Raw genomic sequence first — 23,023 nt, 5'->3', positions numbered from 1 at the left:
GCATTGTGGAATTGTTATTCAATTGCTAAAAACAAAACACCCAAATGCCATCAGCAAAGGAGAAGTTAAATAAATTATGATATAGTCATGCAATGGAATACAATGCAACTGTTAAAAAGAATGAGGCAGAAATTTGTATCAGCATTTGGTTAGAACAGAAAAATCTGTTTTCTATCACTGATCAAGAATGCGGGGGAGACTTTTTTCTTCACTGTTTCTAATAAGATGTTGGCTTTGGAGCTGTTGAAGGAAGGTTGCCAGTATGAAAAGGGATCCTGAAGGGAGGCCTGATTGGCCTCCCTTGAGACTTGAGTAAGGGCTTGAGTAAGGGCTCTTTCAGTGGAATGGGGACCAGAAGACAAATTGAAATGGATTGAGGAGAGGGGCAAGACTAGGTGGGAGAAAAGAGCGATCAAATGAAACATTTAGAGAAGCATGGCTGTTTCAGAGGGAACAGGTAGGGTAGAGTAGTGTTTTGGGAAGACTAGGTCAAGAGCCTGCACTTGTTTTCCCCTTAGCAGGGAGATGCTACAGCACATGTGATCTTTGTGAGCGATTTGGTGAAGAGGGAGACCAGGTGATGCAGGGGGAGAGGGATAATGGGTGGTGTCACATAGTGTGTGTGGAGGGCTGGCGCTGGAGTGCAAAAGAAAAAGACCAGTGTCTTCCAATGGCTTCTAATTTCTCTGCGAAGTGAGTAGAGGTCATTCCTTCAGAAGGACAATTAGAAGACTGAAAAGAGGGTATGGAATAGCTATGTGGGTGTTGGGAGCCTGCTGCCCTAAAGGGAGCTGGAGTTTTTGGAGAATACCTGTTTACTCTGCATTCCAGGTTCCAGGACGGAAGTTCTGCAAACAGAACTTCTTCCCAGAATTGACTCCTGTTCTCCGATGACGTGCTGGCTTGTGCGCATTTTTCCTACCAACCAGGAAAACTTGTTTTCAGCAGTAACTTATTAATCTGTACAAGCAAAAACACAATTATGTGCTATTTTCTTGTTCCTTTGTTCATATCTTTAATAAAAGCTTGGGCTGCAGGAGTGAAAGGCAGAGCTGCTTTGATGGCACTCTCCCCAGCTTCCCCCACTGCATATTCATTTAGACTCTGGGTCTTCGTTAATGGCAGAGAACTTCATCTGCTGTCCTGTCTGCGGCAGGTGGGAACAAGTGCAGGGCACTCTGGGCTCCGCAGATGTGCTGGTCACAGGAGATGGCCTCCCAGGGCTTAGGTTGGCTATGCCGGAGCTGAGAGGAGGGGGATGCAGAGGTGTTGCAGTTCCATATCTTCAAGATGACAGATTCAGGTTTGGTATGTTAGAAACTGCTTGGTCAGTTAGAAAGCTGGAGCTGTTTCTTAGCTCCATCTTTCTCCACTCCATCCTCATTAGTGAGCTGCCTAAGGTTCGACTTTCTGCCAATGTTTTTTGTTTTCTTTCTGCTTTGATGAGATCCATCCTTATGGTCAATGGTGGATTTGGACATTCAATACTGGTAAACATAATTTCTGGTCTGCAGAGTAGTAACATATTGGAGCAGTTGGGAATCCTTTTTCTCCAGCTATTTTGAGGGGAGGAAAATGCACAAGATCCAAAACTTCCATGTGGTTCTACTCCAGGGGACTCCCTGGTAGGAGCTTAATGACCATTGCTGATCAAGCCCCCTGTCCTCATGTTGCCTACAACAAAATCATTATCCACTGTATATATTCAATTACAACCAAATCATTATCTACTCTCCTTTGACACATAAATGGTGTCTCCTGTTTTTACAAGAGGGCATAAACTGACATTTCAAAGAGCAATTTAGTAAAATCAAAACACTTCTTACTTCAACTCAGTGTTTCTTACTTCTTACAAAAATTCAACAATGGTGTAAAGATATATTTACATATATATGTATATATACGCAAAGGTCTTCAGTAAGACATTCTACAATATACATGTATGCTCCAGGATGTCTTGCTGAAGGGTTGTTGGCCCACAACCAGGGACATGGTTAAATGAATTAATAAACAATGGCTACCATATGACCTTTAAAAAACAGTTAATCTATGTGCTGACATTGAAGGTTCAAGAGACTCTGTTAAGTGACAAGGTGCAAAATCATGATTACCACTGAAAACTATTAGAATGTATAAAAAGAATAAAAACACGTGAACCATATACAAGAATGTTAAATACAATGTTTCTGGGGAAGTGGAATACAATTTTTATTTTATGTATTTTTATCTGAACTCTTTATATTGAATAAGCAGTTTTGCTCAATAATGGAATTACTGAGTATAATTTCTCTGCTAAATACATTACATTATTGATTCACATAATCAGTGGGTGGTGGATATTACCTATTCTTCAGGTAAGATTAGAAAAGTTAACCTGCCCAAGTTTACCCATTTAGTAAAGATTCCTTGAAGAGATAAGGTTTCTCAGACTCTTTTATAAAGTTAATGTAATCTTCCCAGGCTAGGTTTATCTCTAGATTTTCTTCTGGCTATTTTGGGTATTTCTCCTTCCCACTGATTTCACTTCCCTTTCAAAACTTTAAAAAAAAATTCATTTTCTCTGGAAGTTACCACAGGCTGATGGCCCCTCAGGACTGTTAACTACTTTGTAGCATTTGTATGTATTCTTCGCAGGTCCTGTGTACATATTATTTTTGATACTTTTTTTGGGACTTCCCAGATCCTTCAGAGCCTGCTTCCAAACCTACTTAAGGGGGTCTTGTAGGACTGAATTCCTAATCTTGCATTTGCATTTGGTGAGTCCATATCATCAGGGAACTTTTAATGAAGCAAGCTTTTTCTTACACAGTGATGTTTTCTCTACTGAATTACGTAAATGTTCCTGAGTTGAGTAGCTTCTGAATTAATAGGTAATTCCAGTAATGCTTTGCCTGACTTTTTCTTTTTGATAAAGGGGAGACTGAATGCTTATTATTCTCATGCTGTTATTCTTTTACTATGTTTCTATATGATACAGTGTTTTACATTTTGTACTTTAAATGATATATCATTCATATCATTCTGTACCTGTACTTTTGGTGGTTATGCTATAGTTATACTGATGTATCCCATTATATCTAGGTGTTTATCAGTTACCCTATAGACAGCAAGAACATGTGCCACCATCTGGTAAGCCTGCAACAAATCTACAAGTAACCAGGGTTATTTCCATACAGGTAGGAACATCTAGGAGTCAGTCATAAGTTGAATCAACATTGGAAAGTCTTTTAGAGCTTAAGAAAGCAAAAATTTATGGTCTATTGAACATCTCTAAACCCCAAATGTTTTCAAATGCATACTCCTTGAGTACACATTCCCAAATGCTGGGATTCCAGAACTTTGTAATTCAAAGACATATAATACTTCGAACTGAATCCTTTTCAAATACACTGAAATCATTTGGATTATTTTTATGTAAGGTTTTACTTTCACTTAAAAAAAAATCAGCTGAATAGCAGAACTATGTTAGCTAGATGATCTGGCAGTACTAGCTGTGTTATTTTTGAGGCCTGAGAAAGAAGCATGGCTCTAACACATATGCCTGAATCCATGACAGGACTTTGCTTCCTGGATCATCCATATATAAAATACACAAGATCTTTTTCCCTCAATCTGACATCCAAACATGTCTGAGAAGTCTAACTGAAGTTCTAGAAATAGTTGATTCTGATCCCATTATATATTTATTTATATAAATATTTATTCATATGAAATCACAATTTCTATCCTTAAAATTCATCTACTTGTTAAGATAATATGAGAAATAAATTATACGAAAACTAGGCCAAGATAGTATTAGCTTAAAATTGTTAAAGAGAACTCATGTGGTTACCCATGAGACTATCAAAATCAACAGGGGAACAAAATGAGTTCATAAAAATGCTTCCTTGGTCCCCAAAATAAAAATTGTCACCCTCTATATCAAAAACTATTATTTCTTTCTTTAAGAGAGTCTTTAACAAGAAGGAAAATCATGCTACTCAGATTTATTTGGTAAGTGGGCTAAGTATTTAAGCATTTCCCCCCTAAATGTTCTAAAAATTATCTCCTTCTAAAAAAAATGTTTAAAGGGTAAGCCAGTTAAGTAACGTAGAATGAGAAATGCAATTTATTCAGTGCACATTGAGTTTTTTTCAGTTCCATTCATAATTATGGCAAAAAAAAAAATCTCTTGCTGAGTGTTTTACTTAAATTAGCTCAAGGGGAAAAAAGTTAAATTTCAAAACCCCTAAGATTACTGAAAGCTTATATTCTTTATAAATATATATATACACATATGTGTGTGTATATGTATACATGTATACATCTGCTGTTTTATATGAATCACTCAAAATAAATTTAAAAGCTGTTCTTTTTGGTATTTAAATTGCCATTTTAAATGTTTAGAAGTTCCATAGGTGGTGGCTTTAATGGAATTTTTCCTAGTGTAAATTTCTTGGATTGAAATTGTTCTAGTTCTTCTGCTGACAGCTGATCCTTAGGTGTGAATAATACATTATCTGTTGTGGTACTGCCAAGTGAGCCTGGGAGCGAGGTGGATATGCCACTATTTCCAAAGGCGCCATTGGGTGACTTGGAAAAAGCAGTGTGAGAATGTGAGTTTGGACTACCAAAACCAGCTGTAGAACTGCTGCTTCCAAAGACTGGAGCCACTGGAGCGCCAGCAGGACCTGACGCCATGGGAGGTGGAAATCCTGAAAATCCAGTTGATCCAAAACTGGAAGCTGCAGGGTTTTTAAATGAAAATGAAGCAGCAGATGTGGTTTCAGCTTTCCCAAATCCAAAAGTTGTAGCAGAAGTAGTGATGGCAGAACTGGTAGAGGGTACAGCTCCAAATGCTGGTGTACTCCCAAACACAGAAGGGCTTCCAGAAGGGGTACTGCCAAATCCAGAGCTTGTTTTAAAACTAAAATTCTGAGCATTATCACTTCTGTTATTCACTGGAAAACCTATAAACACCAGAAAAAGAAAAAAGAACCCATTATAGTTGAAAATACAGTCATATTATTCCCCGTTTTCTTATTCTGCCATGTGTGGATGTTGAGAAGTTTATTAGGAGGAAGAAGACTGAAAAAGAAAAGTTAGAATGAATACACTAAACCCCATTGTCCTGTCTTTCTGCTACACTGATTGCACTTCCTTCGTGATTTATCTTCACTCAAGAAGATAGCTTTGAGAAAACTCAGGGATTAGGGAGTGGACTTTCACTTTTGGCTCCCACACTCTCACCCCCATTCCCTAATCCTCAGTCTCACCAGACCTCTCATTTGAGGACAATACTATGCTGTTATAGCACAATGACAAAGTTTTCAAATGTGCTGCAACAATAGCTAGGTATACCTATGAAACTTCTGAAAAACTAAAGTCTTTCCAAAAAAATGTCCAGTCCTATTTCACAAATGCTTTATGACTCAAATTCTTCAAAGCTTCATAATGGAAGCCGGTAGAATTTATAAAGGTGATTTAAAATGGCACTTAAGGGCCTCCCCGGTGGCGCAGCGGTTGAGCACTGGGTTATGAAGCTGCCCGCGGCCTCTGCAGCGCCGGTTCGATCCCCGGCTGCTCCCCGGCCACTGGACGAGGGTCCCACATGGCGCGCAGACCTCTCCCGCCGCCTGCTGCTCCCCTCAGCAGTGTACTTCGGTCCTTCTGCCTGCTCTGCTCCCAGCTCTGGCTCTGGTGAATTCTCTCACCCTCCCGTGCTTCTGACTGTATCCAGTGCTTGTATAAATAAATAAATGAATAATAATAAAAAAACCCTTAATATTCATTAAAAAAAAATAAAATGGCACTTAACACAGTCATTATGGAAAATGATATGGAGAGTCCTCAAAAATTTAAAAATAGAAGTTCCTTATGATCCAGTTATCTGTCTTCTAAGTACTTACACAAAGAACATGAAAACACTAATTTCAAGAGCAAGGTGCATTTCCATGTTCATCAGCTATATGAAAAAGATGAGTCCTGCCATTTGCTATAACATGGATGGAACTAGAGGGTATTAGTTAGTGAAATATTCCAAATGGAGAAAGACAAACACTGTAAAAATTTACTATCATGTGGAAGATAAAGAAACAAAACTAACGAACAAACAAAATAAAAGAAAACCAAACATTATAAAACAAACTAGTGACTCTCAGAAGGTCTGGGGACAGATAGGACTGAACAAACAGTGTAAAGAGTCAAGAGTATGGTTAAGGATGAAAATGATATTTTTGGTGGCAAATTAAATGTAGCATATGCTGTTGATTTACAATGCTGTACATACGAAACCTATATAACATAAATCTATATAACTGGTGTTATGTCAATAAAAAACAAAAAATGGCAATTAACATGTTTTCAGGTTTTATGACTTGAAACCTACAAAATCCTACTTTTCTAAATTAGTGAAGTTCTAAATTATTTTATTGCGTACCTGGTGACCCAAATGTTGTTGTCTGCCCACTGCCAAATCCAAATGAAGGTGCCGCTTGATTTACTCCAACCTTCACATCAGAGAGCTATTAAAAAAGAACGCAAATGATAACATGCTTATGAGTAATTCTCAATACCTATTCTATATACCTTCCAGTTAAATTCAACTTTTATGATATCTGTTTAAAAATGTAAAGTTAGGGCCTCCCTGGTGGCACAAGGGGTTAAGACACAACCCATGAAGCTACCTAACTATGAAGCTATCCGCAGCCACTGCAGCACGAGTTTGATCTCTGGCCAGGGAGCTACCCACATGACACAGCAGATCTCTCCTGACTTGCCCACTGCTCTCCTGAGCAGACAGAGTATTTCAGTCAATCTGCCTGTTCTGTTCCCCGCTTTGCCTCTGGTGAATCCTCTCACCACCCCCTGCCCCACCTCTGGCTTGTACCCTAGTTCTTATATGCATAAATAAATAAATTTTTATTTATTTATTTTATAGCAGCATGTTGTATTTATTTGTTTGTTTGTTTGTTTATACATGCACTGGGTACAGTCAGAAGCGCGGGAGGGTGAGAGAATTCACCAAAGCTAGAGTGGGGAGCAGAGCAGGCAGAAGGACCGAAGTACACTGCTGAGGGGGGCAGCGGGTGGCAGGAGAGGTCTGCGCGCCAAGTGGGACCCTCCTCTGGTGGCGGGGGAGCAGCTGGGGATCGAACCGGTGCCGCAGAGGCCGCGGGCAGTGCTCAACCGCTGCGTCACCGGGGAGGCCCAATAAATAAATCTTTAAAAAAAAAAGTTAAGTTAAATGCTTAAAATGGAAAAACACCCAAAGTATGAATATGCCCACAACTCTGATGCTTGAATTAAAGTTGACTTACAATTACTTTATTAAAATCTTACCACTAAAATCTGTTTATTTCCCTGAAAATACTTTATGCTTTTCATTCCTGCTTGCTGAAATCTAAATCTGTTTCCCAGGATTTTTCACTTACTTCTTCCCTTCAAGACGTCTTTCATGATCAACCCAAGCAGATACATATTTTCTCATTTGAAAGCCTTAATAGTACTAAAAAATTTTTTTCTTTTACTGAGGTTTCGTTTACAAATAATAAAACATACCTGTTTTATGTATATATTTTAATGAGCTTTGACAAGCTTAAAACTACAACCACGGTCTCCCTGGTGGCGCAAGGAGTTAAGCACTGCACTATGAGGCAATCCTCAGCCTCTGCAGCACGAGTTCGATCCCTGGCTGGCCAGGGAGCAACCCACATGGCACAGCACACCTATCCTGACTCGCCCACTACTCCCCTCAACAGTGTACTTCAGTCAATCTGCCTCTTCTGTTCCCCACTCTGTCTCTGGTGAATCCTCTCACCCCCCGCATCTATGGCCTTATCCCAGATCTTGTATGCATAAATAAATAAATCTTAAAAAAAAAAACAAAAAACCATAACCACAATCAAGATTTAGAACATTTGCACTCTAAAAGTTTTCTATGTCCTCTTCCAGTCAACCCTCTGGCCACAACAAACGGCTCATTTGTTTTCTATCACAATACATGAGGTTTATCTTTTCTAGATAAATGGAATCATAGAGTATGTACTTTTGGGGGCCTAGCTTCTTCTCCTCATTATGTAATATTCAATAGGTAAATGGTTAAACAAACTTTATTAATAATGTCTGTAGAATGGGTTAAAAGTATAATGAATGAGGGCCTCCCCGGTGGTGCAGCGGTTGAGCGCTGGGTTGCGAAGCTGCCCGCAGCCTCTGCAGTGCCGGTTCGATCCCCGGCTGTTCCCCGGCCACCGGAGGAGGGTCCCCCATGGCGCGCAGACCTCTCCTGCCGCCCGCTGCTCCCCTCAGCAGTGTACTTCGGTCCTTCTGCCTGCTCTGCTCCCCACTCTGGCTCTGGTGAATTCTCTCACCCTCCCGCGCTTCTGACTGTACCCAGTGCTTGTAAAAATAAAAAAATAAATAAATCTTTAAAAAAAAAAAAAGTATAATGAATGAATAACTAAGCCAGTTATGGTTGTCTGTCTCACCTATGGAGGGTCCTAGGAAACTAGGAACTTCCAACCACGAGGGAAATTTTTTGGACTGTTATCTCTTTTACAAAAGCTCTCAGCAAAGATGATGTTGTACCATTTTTCACCTAGGGACAGAATATTCCCAAGAAGTCCTACTAAATTCAAATTGCAGTATAACAACTGAAGAGTGAGAAAAAGGAGCTTTGCATACATGTCCAGTTACTGGGAAGCACATATATAAGAAGGTAGTGGGGTGCTGGGACTGTCATTCACTAAGTTTAAGCAGATACTACTCTTACATTGTTTGTTAGAAAGTAGAAACAAACTGCCTGGAAATATGGAAATGTTAAATTCTAAATGCAAATATCTTATTTTAAAAAAAGGTTCTTAAGAACGTTTTATAGGGGTAGAGAAATACTAACACACAGCAATAATGAGTATGCTACAGTTGGTATCTTTTGAGATGAGTGGGTATATCTCCTAAAGGCATTGCTGCGTAAGGAAAGGAACATGTGGTAAGAATCCTGCAGTCATGAAAGTTTACAGCAGTCTAAATGTGCATTTATATCATTTTTCAAAGCAATTTCTTTGTAAATGTTGATAATAACCTGGAATATTCATGTCAAACTTCCAAAGCTAGTACTATACCAAAGTAAAAAATCTTACCCTAAAAACTAGTTTTAGAAAAGTTTAATTATCTGTGCCTTTCTGACTAAGGACCAGAGAGAAAACAATTCTAGGTCCTTAACTCTAAATGATGATACAATTCTTGAGAGTGTGTCAAAATTCTTTTTTTTTTTTTTTTTTAAAGATTTATCTATTTGTACAAGACCTGGGGAACAGGCCAGCGGTGCGAGAGGGTGAGAGAATTCACCAGAGACAGAGCAGGGAGGAGAACAGGCAGACGGGCTGAAAACACTGCTGAGGGGAGCAGGGGGAGGGACAAGAGAGGTCTGCCGTACCACGTGAGTATCCCCCTTGCTGGCTGGGAATCGAACCCGTGCTGCAGAGGCTGCGGACAGCCTCAGAGCGCTGCGCTCAACCTGCTGCGCCACCGGGGTAGCCCTGTGTCAAAATTCTTGACAGAGAATGTTGCTTTGATTTCCATATCCAAAATGAGATTCTCTGGAAAAAAGCTATAGAGAAGATACATCCCTGCAGAAAACTCTCCAATACTCACCAAAGATATATTAGTTGATGTATTTAGACTTTTCAGTTCATTTATCCTTTTCCTCCACTGATCTATTAATTGTTGGACAGAATTCAGCTGATGAGAGAAGAACAATAATAATACTGAGTGCTTAATTTAATCTCTCCACAACAACTTCACATCTTTATTTGCCAAAATTACAAAAAGTTTATAAAACATTTTCATGGCCTATTGTAAAATTTGCATTGACCCGATCCTATTAGCCAAAGATATTTCAGCTGTAGTCTCATCCTGTTCTCCAGCTCCTGATATCACCTGGTGAAGAATCACAAGTACCTGGCAGCAAAGAGTTGCATTTGGATGGGAGGTGAACATGAATACTAGCTGAAATACATGATCATGGCTGCGACACAGAAAACACAGTTTATGTCATTTCCTTTAGGTATTCAATTTACTCAAGCCCAGCTTTTGAATTTTTTTGGTATTTGATATGTAAGGATGTTAAACTGTGTAACAGACTGCATCTTACTTAACTTTATTTACTGGCATTCATCATGGTAGCTGCACCTACGAGATACCTCATAATTGTTTGTCAAATGATGAAAGGGTTTGACTTCTGGGATTGCTGCTGGTTAATTTGTAATAAAAAAATGACATTCTTAGTTACTGCAGTTAAAATACATTATCACCATTTCAGATAACCAATGAATTTCAAAGAAATTTATAAAATAACCTTTTCCTGAAAAAAATTATACACCTTATCCACTTTCTAAACAAGTCACATCAAAAAGACAACAGCAATTAACAGCTAATCTGAGGTAGATGAATAGGAAACAAACTTACATAACTCTGTAAGTTATTGCTGGTTAAGAAGTTATGGTACTCAAGCCTCAACTCCTCTGGTGAAATGTCTGTAAAACCTGAAGTGAGGAATCAATTGGAATCTTTAAAATAAATACCAATACGTTTGATGATAGAATAGTAAAGCTAGAGGTGCTAGAAAAGAAAATATGCTCATGTTGATCATTAGAAAAATTTTATAATCATATGGAAAAATCCAAAGCCTACTCTTTATTTAATGCTTAATAAAGTATAAAATTAGAATAAAATATAGTTGGCTATTTGATCTTTGAATGGGGATAACTCTAAAGATAAATGGAGCAGAAGGAATAAGAAAAGAAAAAGGAAGAGCTGACTACAAACTTCTGCCTCAAAAAAATTCTTTATGTCAAAAACTACAATAGGCAAAATTAAAATGCAGATGGTAAACTGAAGAAACAATAAGTGCCATGTATATGACAGGAGAAGAGCTTATTTATTTATTTATTTATTTATTAAAGTTTTATTTTTATTTATACAAGAACTGGGGTACAGGACAGAAATGCGGGGAAAGGATTCACCAGAGAGAGTGGGGAGCAGACAGGTAGACTGACTGAAATACACTGCTGAGGGGAGCAGCGGGCAAGACAGGAGAGGTCTGCTGCGCCATGTGGGTCTCTCCCTGGCCGGCTGGTAATTGAACCTGTGCTGCAGAGGCTGTGGACAGCTTCTAAGCGCTGTGCTCAACCCGCTGCGCCACCAGGGAGGCCAAGAAGAGCTAATTTAAATGTAAGGAAAATAAGTCAACATAGGCAAAGATAATCAATAGGCAATTAACAAAATAATTCAAATAGCCACTATATAAATGAATGAGATTCAAAAGGTCTATTTAAAAATACAACTTAAAATAGTGAAAATGCTTTACTTATCAGACTGACAAAATTAAACATGGTTGACACATTAATAAGGATGTGGTGAAATGAACGTTCTCCTTATTTGTCATCAAGGAACTTAAAAAGTTACTTTTCTGTGAGGAAAAATGACCATAAGCATCAAATGTCTTAAAAATGTTCACAAATGTTCACATTGACCTTAATGCAATTTCTAGGATTTAACCTCATGAAATAATAAGACGTATAAACAAAGGGTATTATGTATAAGGATATTTATTCCAGTAATTTTAGTATTAGAGACAAACAACACACAATTAATAGCAATGTTAATTTTTTTTAATATATATATATATGAACAAGAAATGTTTGTGTGTATGTATTTTAATAAAAATATACCAAAATGTTTCAGGTAACCTTTATTTTATTTACATATTTCTGTATTCTCTATCATGTCTATAACAATAGCTGTAACTTTTATAATTTGGAAAACTTAAGGAAAAAAAAAAGTCTAGAATATTTTCTACAGAGAATTACTTGTAACCCAGATCATCAGTAACTCCGAGGAACCTATCTCAAAGTGAAGAAAACTAAACATTCAAATAACAACCTTGTGCATATATGGAGATGTGAAGTAATCCTCTCAAAATTATACAAAGTCAGTGACAAAGTAATCAAAATAAATAAACAAAACAATCCAGAATTCTGGATTGCCTCTAAGAACTGTCTTTACCATTTTTTAAAACTGCTTAAGCCCAAAACGCTAGAAATCACCTTGTATTTTTCTTTCCCCTTATGCAATCAATTAGCATCTTGTTAGTTCCAGCTCCAAAACAGAACCTGAATTTGATCGATTCTGTTTCCACTAATAGTAATTCTAACCTACTATTTAACAGTGGACACCTAACTCACTTCCCTGCTTCAATTTTGTTCCCCCAACAGATCATTTCTTTTCACACAACAGCTGGAAAAAGCTTTTTCAAATCAGGTTATATCCCTTCTTTACTTAAAGCTCTCATGACTGCCCAGTCAAATAGGCCCCGTATGATCTGGTCTCTGGCTGCCACTCTGGCCTTATATCATATCACTACTTTTCCTTCATTTACTCTCCCTTAGTGATTCAGGTCTTACTAGTCTGCAAATAAGTTCATGTCTGCAAACTTGTTCATGTCAAGGCCCTTGCACTTGCCATTGTCAGGAATGTTTTCCCCAACTGATATCTTTTCTAAATTCAGGGTTATCTCCTAAGTACAGATAACCACTCTATCTAAAGGAACAATGTCCCTTAGTTACTGTCCATTCATTCCAGCAAGGCTCAACTGGAGTTCCTTATCTGAACTACAAGTCACAAAAAATGAATTGAGTGACTATTTTCTCAATTTCTCAAAGGTGGTACAAAAGTAGAATCATTCTAACTATACAGGAAAAGTTACCTCTCTAATGGATCCCAAGAACAGTGGTTCTTGAACTTTTTGGTTTTAGGACCTGTTACATTCTTAAAAATCATCAAGTCCCAAAGAACTTTTGGTTACATCAAGTCACATGTCAATCTTTACTATATTTGAAATGAAAACTGATATAAATATAGAAAATATTAATTCATTTATAACTAAGAAACCAATATTTATCAATGAAAATGAAAACACTATTTCCAAAACAAAAAAGTTAGTGAGATGAATGGCATTGTTTTATTTTAGTAAATCTCTTATTTGACTTAATAGAAGAATTTTGGTTTCTTACATATACTTCTGCCCTTACATATACTTCTGCCTTGTATTGGTTCAATATATTGCATGACTGAAGTGTATGAAGAAAACCTGTTCTCAGATACATAATTGGAAAAGGATAACTTTTCCTTTAAGTAAAAATGGCATTAATTTCCTTTTAATTGCGATTACGCTAGTGTACTAGTATTTAGTTGCCTCTGCCTTGAGGCAACTAAATACTAACATAAAAGCAGTTTTACTCATTAATGCTAACATATAAGCAGTTTTACTCATTAATGCTTTTGCACCAATAGTGTGAATATCAACAAATTGAAAATGCAATTAATATATTATAAAAACAACTGAACTTGATAGCCTCCAGAAGATCTCGAGAAAACAAGTCGCCAGATTTAGCAAATAATACAGGATGCCCCATTAAATCTGAGTTTCAAACATAACAGATACTTTTTTAGTATGTGTCCAAAATGTTACATGAGACATACATATTAAAAGTATTATTCTTTGTTAATCAGATTATTTTTATTTTTGCATAGAAGAACTGGGGTGTAGGTCAGAGGTGTTGGGGGTTGGGGGGGAGGATTCGCCAGAGCAGAATGGGGAGCAGAGCAGGCAGATTTACTGAAATATATTGCTGAGGGGAGCAATGGGTGAGATAGGAGAGATCTGCTGTACCATGTGGGTTAGCTCCCTGGCTGGGGATCAAACTCACCCGTAGCAGTGGGAGCGCTGAGACTTAACCCCTAGGACACCAGGGAGGCCCTAGTCTGAAATTTAAATTTAATTGGATGTCCCACAAATTCCCTGGCAACCCTACTTAGGGATCCACATTCCACATTTTAAGAACACATGCTTTAGGGCAATGGGCATTAAGTACAATTTTGAACTGATTAAAAACAGGTATATTACTTCTTTCTTTACTTCCTTTACATAAAATGTCATTATGTGAAATTATTTCATTTATATTAGTTATTGTCTCCCTCTCTAAAGAATATAAGTTTCATAAGGGAGGGATCTTGTCTGTCTTGCTCCTCAGTCTGTCCCCTAAATTCAGAATAGGGCTGGGTACAAGGAAGAAATTCAATAAATACTTGGTGACTGAATGAATGGATGAACAACTAAGGCGTGGGTGACACAAATGCTCACAAAGCATGAGCAGGTATAAATCTGAGGGTTCTGAGGGACTGCAAAGGAGACCCAGGAACACCGAGTGAGCATGGAAAAGCATGGTGGACTAGGTTTCAGCTCAGAAAGACGTTAGGGACAATGGACAAAAGAAAATGGGAAGGAAAGGAGTAGTCTAGTTCTAATGCTAGAATGCTATGCAATGTTAAGCCAAGTTAAGGAGATAAAGTTCCCTACCTTCAAAACTACCTCCAGGGAAGGTCTCAACATGCCTTGTGAAAAGTAACTATTCTTAGGTGGGCCTCCCTGGTAGCACAAGGGTTAAAGACACAGTGCTATCAAGCTATTGCCAGCCACATAGTTTGATCTCCAGCCGGGGAGCTGACCCACATGGCGCAACAGAACTCTCCTGTCTCACCTACTGCTCCCTTCAATAGTATATTTCACTGGATACACTTATTCTGCTCCCCACTCTATGTTTGGTGAATTCTCTCACACCCCGTACCTCTGGCCTACACCCTAGTTCTTGTGTGCATAAATAAATAAATCTTGAAAAAAAAACCCAAAACAAACAAAACCTCTTCTTAAAAGGTAAGAAAGGAAAGAAACACAGAACAGAATCAGGCAGCTAAGGCACTAATGCTAATGGCAGGTAGGATGTGACTCTTCTCTTCACTGAGGGCAGTTAAAAGGTTTTGAAGTTGTACATGCAGGGAACCAAGAAAAAAATTTCTTCCTGGACTTACAGAAATGGAATGGTGGTGTATCCTGATTTTATAATTTTTTCAAGAGAATCACATATCTTAAAAGAACAAAATCTTCTAACCTCAATCTCTAAATTATGAAGTGGTGCTAGAATAATTGGATATTTTAAAAAATATCCAAACTCCAACTGTAATTTCTTCCTTTAGCATGGTTTTAGTTTTAGAAAAATAACATTTTTAAAGCCCATTTTAAAAACATACAGTGTCTTAGATACCTGAAATATTAGGTTTCTTTTCCACTGGACAATAAACCGAAAACATCCACTGTCCTGATGATTCCCAAACTTCCATATCTCTTACAATTCCTTCTCTGGAAAAAAAAAAAAAACAAAGGACATTTTTTATCCGCTGCTAAAATTTATTATTTATAATTCTCAATCACTGAAATTTTACATCATAGTGAATATATAATTTTAGAATTGTCCCATATTTGCTAAAGAATGTTCTTTAATGCAAAAGCTCAGAAATATGAACTATGATAAAAAATATTATCATAGGATGTTTATAAATTTGATTTTCAAATATACTGAACCACTAACCAATACATTTATCAAGTTATAACTATACCATACACATACCATACATACTTTAAAGAACTAAATATATGAAATTCACAATACTAACTTTAATCTTTCTTGATCTTTATGTTCATCATCATAAACATTTATTTATTTATTTTTTAAAGATTTATTTATTTATGCATACAAGAACTGGGGTATAGGTCAGAGGTGCAGGGGTGAGACGATTCACCAGAGACAGAGTGGGGAACAGAACAAGCCGATCTACTGATATATACTCTGCTGAGTGGAGCAGCAGACAAAACAGGTCTGCTGCACCATATGGGTTAGCTCCCTGACTGAGGATCGAACTCATGTTGCAGTGGTTGGTGATAGCTTGATAGTGTGGAGACTTTAACCCCTTCACCACTAGGGAGGCCCTGTACTTTCACTTTTTAAAAAAAAAATCATCCACCTATGTTACACGTCTCAAAATGGTCATCATTGTTTTAATTTAGTCAAAGGAAGTAAGAGGTTAATTAGAATATTTAAGTTCTGTCCTGGGAATTGGGAATTGAGACAGTTACAGGTAGCTAGGCACTGCTTTGGCAACAGTATTAAATTCTACTACAAATGTTCTCAAGAAATGCCATGAAGCTATACCAAAATAATGAAGGAAATCAATTTCAGTGGGTTATCTGAGTTAAGTTTTAGAAAAAAACCTATAAGGTGGTATAAAGTGACTTCCAAGATCAAAAATTGCTTTACGTTACCTCATATTTTGCACTGTATTGTTATGGTGAGATGATGTATTTTAAGTGAAACAGTATCTAATGTGATATATGCAAAACAGTGATTATAAGTGACAGGATCATTGGTGATTTTTTTTTTTAAATTTTGAGTTTTTAATAATGTATTACTTCTTTTTTAAGGAAAGTATTGTAGGTGCTTTTGAAAAAAAGCAAATGGGTAGTCATTTTTCTGAAGGCTTTCACTTACAAAAGCTTCTTTTCACCTTTCTGCTCATCAGAGCTAAGAGATGCAAATGGGTTCTGAGATAATCCAAATCCTGAATTTCTGCCAGTTGAAGTTCCAGAATCGAAGGAACTGAAAGATGACTTTTCTTGATCTCTGCTGCCCCCCCATGGTGAGGACTTGGAGAAACTGGATGGCTGGATGACACTGGAATACCTCTGGTTGGTGGTATTCCATCCACGTCTGTTACTACCTAAAATAAAAATAATAAAATAAAATAAAATACCCCAGCAATTTCACTCTCAACTCATCTTTTAAATCTCTAGAAATTTCATTATATGTTGTCTTATTATGTGCACACATTACATAATGACTCAACGCATCTGAAAAATGGACAATGTATTAAAGCGCTTGTTGAATATAAAAGATAAGATTCTACTCTCTACCCTTGAATATACTTAAATCTATCTGACTCAGTCTTTCCTCTGATTAAAGTAAAACAAAAAACTACTTATTTATCTTTCATGGGGAAATTACAGAGATAACCACATGCGAATAAGTGCATTGAATTCCTCCTTCTATAAGTAAATTTCTAATATTTCATAAATATCAAAATGAACCAACAGGACTCTTTCCTCTTTGTCCCTATATTTTACAAAATTTTATCGCTTCCTAGTTGGGGAACAAAATAATTCACCGTGTTTCTGACTACATTGGGAGATATGCATTTACATATATTAAAAACTAGAGTGATGGGAACTATACTCTTTTGTCAAATTCATTTCCCAAATCTAAAATAACTTAATAAAACCAAAGAGAAATGAGAGCACATTGCTGGAAGAGATCCCTCGAGTAGGTGGTAATGTTATTTTTTTTCTAACTTTCCAAATCCTCTGGGGGATGACACAACTGAAGAGGTTTATTTCACCTTTTAAATGTGTTGCTTTGGCTTTCATATTTATTAATTTCAGAAGCATTCATTTTTGGGGGTGAGCTAAATATGAATATTTACTTGACAGATCTTATTTTTTCATCTATCAATCTATCCATTCAACAATTACTTAATACATTTACAGTAAGTCTCCACAGAATGAAATATTACCGCCTGTTGTTCCTGTTAATACAATCACACTTATTAGACCCTGAGTCCTAAGTTTTGGTTTGGAATATTTCACTAGACCAATTGTGGGCGATGTAAAAGGGCTGTCTCCAAGAGGAGGTATCACACATGAAACCACACTGAACACAATGTTTAAGGGTCAGATGAATAGCCCTAAGCAAGAGCTTGTGGGTGTGAGTTGGGGAACAGCATCTTCTGATACTGTCAGGGACTAAATTCCAATCCTAAGAAAATCAAATCTGTTCCTCTGACCTTTAACAACCTTGCGTTACAATGGCTTTCTGACTGATTGCTCCTCTCCTTGAAGGTAGCCCGTGTGCATCATCCACAAGTGGTCTAGTGAGAGATTCCAAATGCTTCGACAAAGACAGGCCCGGAGAGGTCAAAGTGGTCCTCTATACTCCTTCCTTTTCCCTCACGACGAGAGTTCTTAACTGGGCGTCCTACCCTCCCCTCTTTACGCGCAAGTCTAGGTATGGCTCTGTAGCTTTTACTAGGTTTTCAAAGGAGTTTGCGATTTCTCTAGTTAGGAGGTCTGACTGGCCTCAGTTGCCAGCCTCGCCTTCAAAAAAAAGTTTGGCAAATTATGTGCAGGGTATGAAGGGAGAAACAAAAACATAAAACAAGTACCCAGAAGCGCAGTAAAGCAAGGAAGAGTCTGGTCGAAATACACCAATTGCCGAACCACAGCCACTCAGGGACAAGATAGCTGAGATACGTACTTCTGACTTAATTGTGGTTGGTATTAGCACGCAAGGCCAAATCTCTGACCTCCCCTGCTCAACAAACACCGACCGGGGACCAGTGGGCAGATAAATCTTAGGAGAGAAACTGCGTGCCAGCTCCAAGGGCGGGACCGGCGAGGGTGGGGGGCACATCAGCACATCCGCGTCCCGTTACCGGTGCGCCGCGGCGCTGCGCCGAGCCTCAGGCCCAGGTCTGGGGGCCCGTTCCCCGCCCGCCGGACCCCGAGGCCAGCCCTTTCTCGGTGGGGCTGGAGGAGGATGGAGAGGAACCTCACCTGAGGGTTGCTGCTGCCGTCCCCCGCCCGCACCCCTGGCGCCGGGATGTTCGTTCCAGCACCGGTCTCCAAAGCGGCACCGGCCTTGGAGGAAGTACTGACAAATGGTCATCGCGATGGTAACGCGGACGGAGCGGTCTTCACTCAACACTCTAGGCAAACGGAGAGCACTTAACCACCCTAGGGCTCGGGCCGCTACGTGACGTCATCTCTTCGCGCCCGGAAAAGGCCTTTTCCCTGTTGTCCCGCCCCCAGGTGCTGAGAGGCGTGGATTTTACCCAATAGGATTTGAGAAGAACTGACTGCCCGCTCTCGCTGAGTAGGCCTAAGATGGCGGGTTGCTTGAATAGTTTGAAGGAAAAAGAGAGGGATTTGATCGTGGTGTGGGGCGTCGGATATCAAAGGCGGCTTACGATCCAAAATGGAGGGAAGGGGATCAAGAAACAACAGAACTTCACCTAGGCCTTGAGAGAAAGATTAGCTGTGGCTTGATAGCTTGATAGGACGATTCATACTTTTAGTTTATAACTGCAGAGAAATTGAAAGATCCATCTAGCCAATTCATCAGGATGGATACCAGATAAAAACTCCTGTTAATGTTTATAGGAAACAGTATTTCTTTTTAGAACGGAACGAAACGGAAACGTATCAGAACAAGCCCCATATTTGAATGATTACTGTATGCTTACACAATGAGAAACTTTTGTTTGAAGTCCACATAAATGTTGCTATTTGAAGTTATGTTATAGGACAGGGAGAGGGGCAGCCCAAAACCCCGCAAACCTGCCTATTCTAAATGGGTTCTGCCATCCGCCGCATCAACACAAAACATAGGAGACTTTAATGAAAAGGAACTTTAATAAAACTAGGAAACAATACAGGTAAGGCAAAGAATTTAGTTTCTAAATGAAGCACCCAAAGTTACCCGTCCCCTCGTGGGTAAAAGTCCATCCATATGGGATCGGCCCAGAACAAGGCCCCAAAGCCTGCTACAAGTCTAAAGCATCTTCCAGTGGGGACCCACAGAAAAGGGTCACAAACAACCGGACAAGCCCGGAAGGAAAAGAGCAAAATCAACATCAAGATAAAAGCTGCCATTGTCACCTCCTACGGGTCTCACCCACATCTGTGTCACCCAGTCCACGACCAAAAGACAAGCGCAGTTTCTTCACGTGTCTCTAGGCTCCAAGCGCCTCCTCCAGGTCTCCTGGCTCCATCCTGCTTCCTTCCTCAGTCTCTTCTGCAGCTTCTCCTCTTCCTGCTCAGCTCCACCCTCCCTTGGGTGGGGCAGGGAACCTGGAACTTCCCCCTTTCCTGGGGACCACCCTGTTACAATCCCCCCTTTTAATTTTTATTCCACCATATCTAAGGGGGAAGTTCCAGGTCTCCTGGCTCCATCCTGCTTCCTTCCTCAGTCTCTTCTGCAGCTTCTCCTCTTCCTGCTCAGCTCCACCCTCCCTTGGGTGGGGCAGGGAACCTGGAACTTCCCCCTTTCCTGGGGACCACCCTGTTACAGTTATGTCAGTAAGAATGAAACATCCCCCTTGTGCCTGGATCTAAATCACTTGCCATCCAGAAGCAGCCTTGATTTCTACCCAGGAGCAGTGCTTCAGACCATGGCTTCATAAAAAACACATTAGCTAGTTTCTTAACTTTGTAGTTTTCAAGGAAACATGACCCTCCATCCACCTCTCAGTTCAAATATGTTGATAACTGTACTCATAGTTCTTCTTTGCTTTGAGCCTGTCAAAACTACTTCATTTAAATTTTACCAAGCTCCACCTTCCTCTCAAATCCTACAATAATCACCTTTTCCTTTTCCGTCACCTTTCCACAGCTCCACACTCTGTCTTTGGCGAATCCTCTCGCTCCCTGTACCTCTGGCCTAGACCCCAGTTCTTGTATGTGTAAATAAATAAAAATAAATCTTTTAAAAAATGTTCAGCATAGGCAAATCTAGAGACAGAGTGATGATTGCCTAGGGCTACGTGGTTGAGGGATGTAACTGGGTTGAATAATGTCCCCAACTCCCCATCAAAATTCATATCCACTTAGAACTGCAGAATGTAATCTTATTTAGAAACAGGGTCTTTGCAGATGTAATTAGTTAAGATGAGGCCATACCTGATTGGGTTAAATCCAATGATTGCTATCCTTACAAACCATGAAAAAACAAAGAGGGGCACACAGGGAAGGCCCGTGTGAAGACAGACGCAGTGATTGGACTGATGCAGTTACAAGCAAAGAATGCCAAGGATTACTAGCAACCACCAGGAGATAGGGGAGCAGCCTGGCAGTTTCTGCTTCAGAGCTTCCAGAAAGAAGCAGCTCTGCCAATGCCTTGATTTAGGACTTCTGGTCTCCTGAACTACAAAAAAGATAAAGTTCTGTTGTTTTAAGTCACCAAGTTTGTGATAACTTGCTATCAGAGCCTTAGGAAAGTAATACAGGGTGAAAATGGGGAGTGATTGTTAAGGAGCATGGGATTTCTTTTGTGGTGACAAAAATGTGCCAAAATTGTGGTGGTGATTGCACAATTCTGAGTATACTAATTCACTATATCAATGGGTGAATTGTATGGTATGTGAATTATATCTCAATATAATTATATATCAATATAATTGTTATGTACACAAATTCCCACATAAATATAAATATACCTATATGCTTTTTGTAAGTGTTTTCATTTAAACATTTTTAGGGTTTAATGTTATATCCCTTACATAAAGACAAAAATTAAAATAGAACATTGCTTCACAAATTAAAAAAACATTACTTAATACATTTAAAATGAATAAAACTTAGAAGGCTACTTTAAGTTAAAAATATTTAATAATATCAGATAAATGACAGCTTTACATAGCTCATTCCATACACTCCTTACTGTAAAAGGGGAAAACATTAGTAGGAAAGAAATGAATAGATGGATTTGTAAAAGATTTATTGACCACATAAAAGCAACAAATACAAGATGGCATATATTTATACCAAATTATTACATAACTATTAGAGACACCTGGGCCAAGTATCTCTGATACATCCTGCTAAGGAAAGGAAATTATGTACTTTTTAATTCATAAGAAGTTCAAAGTCAATATTGATATTATATAAGTGTGCTAGTTACCTAGAAATTTACTATAGTTTTATCTGTTGCTAGTTCATTGTCCTTATTATGATTGGATTTTATTTATCAGTGGACTGAAAAGGCATAATTACTTTTTAGTCACTGGATAAAACAATAATAATGGGTGCTAAGCCTGACATTTTATATTAAAAAGATGGAGAATATATTTAGTTGGATTGACTATATTTCATGAGGAATAGAGAATATTTTTAAGTCCCAAAATGTTTTTATGAAGTTTTGTGAGAGAGCCTGTATATGCTTTGACTCACTCTGGTTCTCTTTTAAAATGGAATATATTTGGTACTAAATGCAATACAATTAAAACAAGCAAAATTATGTGAGACTAAAGTTGCTCTATCAGAGCTGCCTGTTTTGACTAACAATTCATAATATTTCTTGGTTCTTGACTGAGCAGAAACAAACAGACCTAACTACAAAGCACTTCTATGATATATGAAAAATAGAATCTAGAGCTAAGGTGAGGCTCCTTTGCTGATGAGCCAGTCCCCCACTCTGCCATAATCATAGTTAGAAATGTGAAATTCATTCAATAATTCATATTTTCACCAAATGCTTATAATTTTTCAAGTCTTGATAGATATATTTTTGGTTATGTGGCTGGGTGAAATAAGGTCTTCACATTACTTCAAATTAAATAAGGAAATCCATATAAAAGAAACATCTATTTCTTATTTTACTTGAAACTTCCTTCCAAAAAACAAAAGATCAAACTAAAATTTTTAAACAAACTCTTGGAACAAAGCACTGGTGGCTATATTTTTGAGTCTCTGATGAATCTTCGAAGTATACTCACTTTTCATGTTTCAAGGGTCTCTTCATTTGCTCCACAAGTATCAACAACACAGATCAAACAGCTTGTTACTGGAAAAGCTCGGACTTTGGAGTTGGCGATCCATTTGTCTGTTTCAGTATTATATTCAAGGATGTGTCCTAATCGACCCACACCTTGAAAACCAGCCAAGACATAAACTATAGAGCCAACTGCTGCACACTTCACTGTTACACCCTTCCATGGCATTGGTGAGACCATCTTCCATTCATTTAATTTAATGTCATAATACTCCACATTGTCCAGACCACCTTCAAAAGATTATAACAACATGAACAATTCTATTAACAAGATCTCTAACAGCAATATTTCTCTATATTTTTCCTAACATTTTATTAAGAAAATTTTCAAACATGCAAAAATGTCTACCATGTAAATTCTTCTTACTTTAACACAATAAAATTTAATTGTTTTAGAATCATTAATATTTATATTTATTCTACAGAATTAAAAATACTCTTTATTTGGGGGAAAAAAGTAAATGAATCAATATATTTTCCTGTTAATTAATTTT

At 38.2% G+C, this 23,023-nt stretch overlaps 2 protein-coding genes across 3 annotated transcripts in view; both read right to left on the bottom strand.

Moving 5' to 3' along the window:
- Window positions 1-968: 968 nt before the first annotated feature.
- NUP42 (nucleoporin 42) lies at window positions 969-18,761 on the bottom strand. Its single transcript, XM_037509101.2, has 7 exons — window positions 18,536-18,761; window positions 16,419-16,647; window positions 15,138-15,232; window positions 10,444-10,520; window positions 9,631-9,717; window positions 6,419-6,503; window positions 969-4,949 (listed from the first exon to the last, which is right to left on the bottom strand). The coding sequence occupies exons 1-7, from the start codon at window positions 18,645-18,647 to the stop codon at window positions 4,375-4,377; spliced, it is 1,260 nt and encodes a 419-aa protein (XP_037364998.1). The 5' UTR covers window positions 18,648-18,761; the 3' UTR covers window positions 969-4,374.
- Window positions 18,762-21,348: 2,587 nt separating this feature from the next.
- The window catches only part of KLHL7 (kelch like family member 7), a 62,373-nt gene continuing 60,698 nt past the window's right edge, over window positions 21,349-23,023 (bottom strand). For both annotated transcript variants that reach the window (XM_037509064.1, XM_037509073.2), the window contains exon 11: window positions 21,349-22,760. In XM_037509064.1, the coding sequence (XP_037364961.1) occupies window positions 22,477-22,760 (284 nt within the window). In that variant the 3' untranslated portion in view covers window positions 21,349-22,476. The remainder of the gene's footprint in view (window positions 22,761-23,023) is intronic.

Source organism: Talpa occidentalis, unplaced genomic scaffold (assembly GCF_014898055.3).
Source record: "Talpa occidentalis isolate TD23 unplaced genomic scaffold, MPIMG_talOcc4v2.1, whole genome shotgun sequence".
NCBI classification, from domain to species: domain Eukaryota; kingdom Metazoa; phylum Chordata; class Mammalia; order Eulipotyphla; family Talpidae; genus Talpa; species Talpa occidentalis.
Note: the sequence above shows the minus strand (reverse complement) of the source record. Positions and strands in the feature narration are given on the sequence as shown.